This window comes from Sinocyclocheilus anshuiensis, unplaced genomic scaffold (genome assembly GCF_001515605.1).
Source record: "Sinocyclocheilus anshuiensis isolate Anshui unplaced genomic scaffold, SAMN03320099.WGS_v1.1 scaffold180, whole genome shotgun sequence".
In the NCBI taxonomy this organism is placed as follows: domain Eukaryota; kingdom Metazoa; phylum Chordata; class Actinopteri; order Cypriniformes; family Cyprinidae; genus Sinocyclocheilus; species Sinocyclocheilus anshuiensis.
Genome location: NW_015554093.1, coordinates 594193 through 601830, shown reverse-complemented (window position 1 = coordinate 601830; position 7638 = coordinate 594193). Strand labels below are relative to the sequence as shown.

Here is a 7638-nt window from a genome sequence, read left to right as displayed (position 1 = left end):
CTAAAGGAATCTGTGAGTTTAACTTCTAAGCTCCTATACTCCCTATCAGTATCATACTTGCACACCTGAATATTACATGTAACATAATTTTGAAATTTACATCTCTAAATGTATAGTTGAAATGACATCAAGTGCCTTTTTACACATTTACCGTGATCACATATACTGTAGATGCTGTAAAATTTGAAGTGACCTGTAAACTTCTTTTCGGTTTACATTGTTGGGGTCACAGCTGTATACCATTTGACTTGTAATACAATACCTACACAGTACCAACTGAGAATCATTAGTACAGATTTTGAAGTATTAAACAGCCTTTAGAGTTTATTACCTCAGACAGATGGTTTGTGTAAACATGCTAGTTTGTAGATCCTTTAAATTAAAGAGGTCAAGACTGGTTTATTCATTAATGGTGCTGTTTTTTATCTTTTATCAGAAAATCAATAGATTATTTGTTATTTGTACAGCTAACACTGGGTTCACTGGTGTTGACATGCTTATGAAGTGGCTCAAAAACTGACAGTATGTAAACAATTTTAGTCTTATAGGCAGAAAATCTAATGCTTCCCCCTACTGGCCTAGGCAACAATAATAACAAAAATTATTATTACATAAATTATCATTATATCAGTAATTGGATGCAAAGACATATATTGTCATGTTCAATAAATAACTTTATTTTATTTCTTCATAATCTTTACGTGTAATGATACATTTTTGTTTAGAAACCATATTGCTAAAATCTGTCAACCCACATCCTGCATGCAATATGTATACTGTTTTGAATATTAATAATCCTTCTCTTGATATACTCCATAAAAATACATACATATAAAATTTTATTTGGCATGCTTCAAATTCAGAAGAAATTAGGATCTGGATTGATATTAAATTAAATTAAAAATTCCATCAACCTTTGCAAGATTAAAAAACATAAAAATAGAAAACATAAATATTATTAATCAACAAAATATAAAATACAATAAAACCTTTACCAATTTATATATCCAAAATGCCCATACACTAGAGTGTAATTTTAGGAGAATGCAGATTCTAACAAGATGGCAACAAGCAGGGGGATACATAGAATAATGGCTAGTAAAAATAATGCAAGACATTTTTTAACTTTATAGTCCACTAATCTGCCTTTGTGATAAATGAAAGAAATAGTGAACAAATAGGCTTATATTATTAAAATAACAAGGTGCAACACTTTAAATGGATATATATGGAATTTACACTGTATTCCACTCCCGTTTCCAACTTCTTTTTGGTAAAGGTTCCTTTGTTTCTTTCTTTAAGTAATATTTCTTCTTTACTAATGTCACTTCACAATGTTAAAAGTATTACCTCTTGTCATGTCACAATTTTTACATCAAATATTCAGAGTAGCCCACTAGATGGGGCCATTGATTTGGAAGTATCCTCGATCCAAAGAAAGCACAGACTGATGGAATAAAACGCACCAGTCCTCAATCAAGCCATTCTGTGACATTCTGGAAAACTGATAGGAACTTTGTCCAGTAAACGCTTCCCAATAATCCGCTTTTCCTTTGCGGTGTATTTTGGCACAGAATGCTGGTACTGTTTCATATAAGATTTGCTCACAGGAAGAAAACAATGGCAGTTCAGACATTCAGACTGATGCTTTCAGCAAATGCCTGCGAGCAGTGCAGACCTTGGAAAAGCACTGCATTAGTGCTCTGAACATGCAAACAAGACACAGTCAAACAGACAATCCAAAGACAACTCTTTTGTGTGGCACTATATGCATAAATACACATGCTATATCCAAGGGATCGTGACAAACGGCTGTAAGTATACACAATAATAAGGAACACAGGGAAGGGGATTGATGTGCACACACATTATAAATATATAGACAAACAGGTAGACAAATATTTATATTACACACAGACTGTAACTGTAAAAGAAAAAGTGCAATTTTAGAGACTGACCAGTTTACTTCTGGTTGATTCAGAGCAATTTGTTGCATTCACTGACTCTTTGAGCCTGAGAGTGAATAAAAACTCCAAATGGACCAAAAAGTCCAACTATGTAGCATAGACACTTCCGCAGAAGTTCAGTGTCATATATTTTAACCAGACAATATATGCAGACATTTAGAAGACCTTGATAGTATATTTTAAATCAAAGAGAGTATTATACTCTCTTCTTTTGTTTAGATACACAAAATGAGAGATTGGGTAATGGCACGATTGAAACGGACTTCTAATTTTCATTACAAAAATGATCCTGTTTACCCATAATGCACAAGGTGTATCGCAAAATGGAGTTGTGTGGAATTTAATTTAATCCCACTTGCTTTGCAGAATATGGAAAGCACAATGCATTTGTAACTCAAATTATATAGCAAACAATGAGAAATCAGTCTGCTTCTGCTCACACTGGGGAGTAGTTTGGGGTCAGTAAGATTGTTAAAGTTGAAAGAAGATGCTTACGCTCACCAAGGCTGCATTTATTTGACAAAAATACAGTGATATTGTGAAATATTATTACAATTAAAAATAACTGTTTTATAACATAATTTATTCATGAATCTTCAGCATCATTACTCCAGTCTTCAGTGACACAAGATTCTTCAGAAACCATTCTAATATGCTGATTTGCTGCTCAAGAAACATTTCTTATTATTATCAATCAGAAAACAGTTGGGCTATTTGATATGTTTGTTGAAAGAGGGATGCAATTTTTTTCAAGATTCTTTGATGACGGCAGTTCAAAAGAACAGAATTTATTTGAAATGGATTTATGTTGCTCTGCACATGATATGCGGACATAAATACTGTATATTTACCATGTCCACGAATGAAGAATTTGTTGCCTCATTTTAATAAAATGTATTTCCTTCATTCTCTCATTTTAGGTAAATCGTGGCCAGATGGCCTTATTATTTTGTTCCCTTGTTTTAGTAAATAATGGCCACGCTGTATTAATTAATTTCCTAATTTTGATTATCAAACCAAGGCAGTGAATTAGTACAACGTGGCCACAAATGACTAAAACCAGGCAACAAATTCTTAATTCGTGGAAATTGACCCTTATGACTGGTTTTGTGGTCCAGTGTCACATATATTCCCACATGTCATGCAGGACTCTGTATAGATCAGAATATAATTTATAACATTATAAATGTCATAATTGTCACTATTGATCAACTAAATGCAGCTCCCCCAAACTCTTACTGAACCCAAACTGTTGAATGTTGAATAATAAAAAAGCATGCAATGATAAATGTTTTAGACTAATATTTGATGTTGTTTTTATTTAATTTGATCACATTGCATGTTTAATTCAGCAGCTGCCAATTATCATTTTAAATGAAACTTTAATTACTTTTATGTTTTTTTTTCTTTCCTGGATCAAAATTATGTTCTTAAATCATTTTAAAATGATTTTACTTTTTAGTTTCTCTCTCTCCCTCTCTCTCAATTATGCTAATGTAAAGCATGTATGCAATATAAATAAATTTGCCCAAAAATATGGTTATTTTGCATTTTTTTAAATCCAATGTAAAATCCCTTTAGTATTGATGGTCCAATCAAAGGAGGAGAAAAAAAATCAGCTGAAATAGTTTCTAGTTGATCACACTCAAAAGGTCAATATGCACTGGGGGATACAGTTCCATGCAGACCCTGATGTATCCTGTATATTTTGTTCATTTGTGATTTTCTTTGCATACTGTACACAGTAAACTGCATACTGTAAAAGTAATAGTATGGTAGTATGCTATTCCAAAAATACCCACAGTCCCTTCAACATTAAACAATATCTTCAATAAACTCCATAAATAAGCTTCAACAATGCAATGCTGTGAACAAAACTTACAGTGCATTTGAGATGAACATGCACACGCTCTTGATGCCAGACATCCGGCAGCGGCTCCATTGGACAGGCTGCCAATCACTCCTCATCGTTCCCATCTGACATGACTTGGAGTGAGATAAAGTACAAAGTCGTCACATTTCAAAGACAGGGAATGAGAAAAACACACAGCGCGGAGGGACACAGGATGTTATTGCATTAAATGGTATCCAGTGAGGAGCCCTTGCATGTCCCTGTCAAGCTGATGGTAGAGAACATCCCTCACTGCCGTTTCAGAGTCTGTCACAATCACAATCGCCATAATAAATATAAAAAACAAAACTCGCTCTAGGGATTCACATCCTCTGCTCTGTGGGCTCCCCACGCTCTTCGAACTAAAAGAAAGTGGAGTTTTTGATGCATGTTTCTTAAGAGAGGTCAGATCAAGCAGGGTTCACAGTGGGCGGGGCTACTCCATGCCATTCCGTAACATCTGATTGGCTGCGATAAGCATGACGCTGATGATGAAGGCCATTGCAAAAGCGCAGATGAGGCTCTTGCGGACACACGTCTGACGATTCTTCTTTTTCGAATGCACTGATGGAGTAGAACAGAGCATATGTGAAAGGCACCCAGAAGAGCATCAATGAGAAGAGATTACAGCACACCATGAGCATAAGCCATCCAAACAATGATCAGCGCTGCTGATCTCTGTGCATAATGAGGCTTTGAAAATAAACAATAATGAAACAAAACGTGTGGCTCTGCTGAGCTGCCTCACACGCATGATTGCACACACACACACACACACACAGAAATAAATATTCAGGGGAAACTGTTTAAGGGCACAGTGTGGGCCAATAAAGCATATATTTTAAAACATTGTGACAGACTAATTGGATTTTGAGGCATGAAATTGTTCTTTTTTATTCACTTTTTTCTCGGGCCGACATCCATTCAGTTTGTGTTGTTATTCTGTGCTGCATATTGAGATTAAATATTGAACTGCTGAAACATAATTGGATAAAAGTCTTTACGATATTTTCCCTGTTTCAGAATTCCATTCATTCCTTTTACTTCTGTTGGCTGAAGAAAACATCTGGTTCAATAATACTTCAAAAGCGGGTGAAATTCAAAAGTAACCAATGATGGAAGTAAGCAAAATATTACATTTATCAGATGCTTTTCATTCCAAAAAAACCTATAATGCACTGAGAGCACAGAACTCTCATCTTATTAAATGGCCAGTTTCTGGGCAAACACATCAGGCTATAGAGCATAATAGTCGGGGCTCCAGAAGTAAAAATCCATAAAGAAATGAATTTTTTATGATATCATATAAACCTTTCAAGACCTTCTATGAGCGCTGATATTGTTAAGCAATGATATATGCTATGATATATGGTTCTTTAGAAGCCAAAAGTCAATGTGATTTCAGCTTCATTTAAAAAAGCTAACTTTTCATTGGATGAACCAATCAGAGGAGTTGATGTTACCATGGAAATGAAAACACCCTCTCACTCCCACTACACCAATTATTTATTTATTTGTAATTAAACATTTTTCTAAATAAATTTAAATAGATTTAATTTAATTTGTATAATTACAATAAATGTCTACAAGTCAATTATAGATATAATACATGGCTCTGTAGAAGCCAACAGTCAATGCGATTTCAGCTTAATATAAAAAGCATCCATTAGATCGACCAATCAGAGAAGTCGCTATCACTTCCATAAAGCATTGTGAGTGACATACTGACTACATTCTTACTACTTATTCATCTATAATTAAGCATTTTGCAATCAAATTTAAATATATTTAATTTGATTTTTAATAATTATTGTTTTAATTTAATTAATTTAATATATTGTGTTTTTTAATAAATTATTATAAGTTAAAAAGTTTATATTGCACCATGATACATGCTTCTGTAGAAGCTAAAAGTCTGTGATTTTAGCATAATCGACAAAAAACGTGTTCCTTATTAGATCCACCAATCAAGGAAGTCGCTGTTGAGCGAGAATGCATTGCAAATGGCATTATCAACTATACTCTTGCTACTTATTTATGTATAATTATATTCTTTGTAATAAAATGTAAATATATCTATTTTTATGTTTAAATTTAAATATATGTGATATTGTACTTAATTATTATAAATGACAATGAGTCAATAATTTTATATATGAGTCAATTTTATATATCATCGTTTTTGATTCAATTACATAATTTCTAATGTTTCATGGGAGGAGTATTTCATTATCTCATAAAATACATTATATACACATTCTTGTACCTTGATTTGAATCAAAAAAGTATTTGATAAAGAAGTTTGTAAGCTGTGATTTAACTCAGAGCTAGTTGGTTTGGTTTAAGGCTTAAAACTCTTTATTGAAGAATTTTTGAAATGCCTGTGTAGAAAAATACTTCTAGGCTTCTGAAAAAGTGATCATATGAAAATATTTTCAGTAGTATTCATACAGAACTGAATTCTCGAGTTACTGGCAGTACTTTAAGCATCACCTCATCAGAGCTTTGCAAAGTTTCCAGTATCTGTAAACTTGAATCAGCGCGAGTTTAACAAATTGTTGCGTGATCCGTCAATTAACATGAAATTGTTCACTTTGCTATTTACCTCCCTGAAATTCGGTCTGGCAGTTTCCTGAGTTCTCCTTCAAGCTCTCTTCCTCGGTGACGATAATATTCTCGATGTCCTTCATGGTGAGATGGTCTCTGAAGGCGTAGAACAGGACGTGTTTGAGCTCCTCCAGGGACATCTGTTGCATGTCAAACTGCGGAGTGGAAACACAAGAGGCCTGTTGTCAAATCTCAGCACAGCTGGGCTGTCAGTGCTTCTCTGTGGGGCAGTGCTCAGATCCTACAGTCATTTATTATGGGAGAATTTGCTACGACAGAATGTTTAGATAAGTGAAGCTAGAAGAGAGGTTCAATAGCCAATTACTACGTTAATCAAGTGTTTACTTGCTCAATCACATTCACTCTCGCTCAGTCAGTGGTGAACAATGAAAAGCACAGCACACAAATTGATCATCGCACTGGACAATCTTTCTGACACAAATGAGATGTGAATCTACATCGATGTTGACATGTCCAATAGTTCCTCACATCTTTACTGTCCTGTAACCAAAAAATACATCAAATAAAATCCTTAACAGAAACACACTTCATCTAAGAGACTTCATTTCTGATGTCCAATTAGCAGTGCATCTCTGTCCTCATTGAACTGCAATGTCTGTAGTGACAGCACTGCGACCTGAAGCTGGGTGAAAGCTGAATAAAGGAGAAGACGAAAAAGAGGAGACAGATTTGGGCTGGTTCAATAATTCAGAATCACTGAGAGAGACAGACTTGAACTTTTCCAATTTCACGGCAAACTCTGTGTCAAGGGTCTTCTCAGAAACCTTGAATGAGCTTTGGTGGTGGGGATTTATCCTGTCTTAGCAGAGTCAATAAATTATTGAACTGTATGAGAAAATATGTATTGCATTCCTGTGTCCTTCTCCTTGATTCTATTCACTCAAACACATTTTTCCAGATTCTTGAAATCCTTGCAAGTTGTTCTAAAGTGTTTTCATTGATGCTGTTCAAGCATATGTAACGTGCATCATGTAAATGCATTGATTTCATTACATATCTGCTTACTTTTTAACTAAACAAATCAAAAAAGATGGTCAAAATGTATGCACATTACTACTAGTAGTAAACCTTTATTTGTCCAGGTTAAAAAGAAAAAAACTAAGAATGCAGCAGCAAATAAAATGAAAACAAAATATTTCAAAAGGATATATA

The 7638-nt window shown here is 34.2% G+C and overlaps 1 protein-coding gene across 1 annotated transcript in view; it reads right to left on the bottom strand.

Annotated features, from left to right (window-relative positions):
- Nucleotides 1-3558: 3558 nt before the first annotated feature.
- LOC107669331 (calcium-binding protein 8-like) overlaps nucleotides 3559-7638 on the bottom strand; it is a 40896-nt gene continuing 36816 nt past the window's right edge. Inside the window, exons 5-6 of the mRNA XM_016461501.1 lie at nucleotides 6464-6620; nucleotides 3559-4422 (exon numbers count right to left, since the gene is read on the bottom strand). Coding sequence (XP_016316987.1) covers nucleotides 4295-4422; nucleotides 6464-6620 — 285 coding nt within the window. The 3' untranslated portion in view covers nucleotides 3559-4294. The remainder of the gene's footprint in view (nucleotides 4423-6463; nucleotides 6621-7638) is intronic.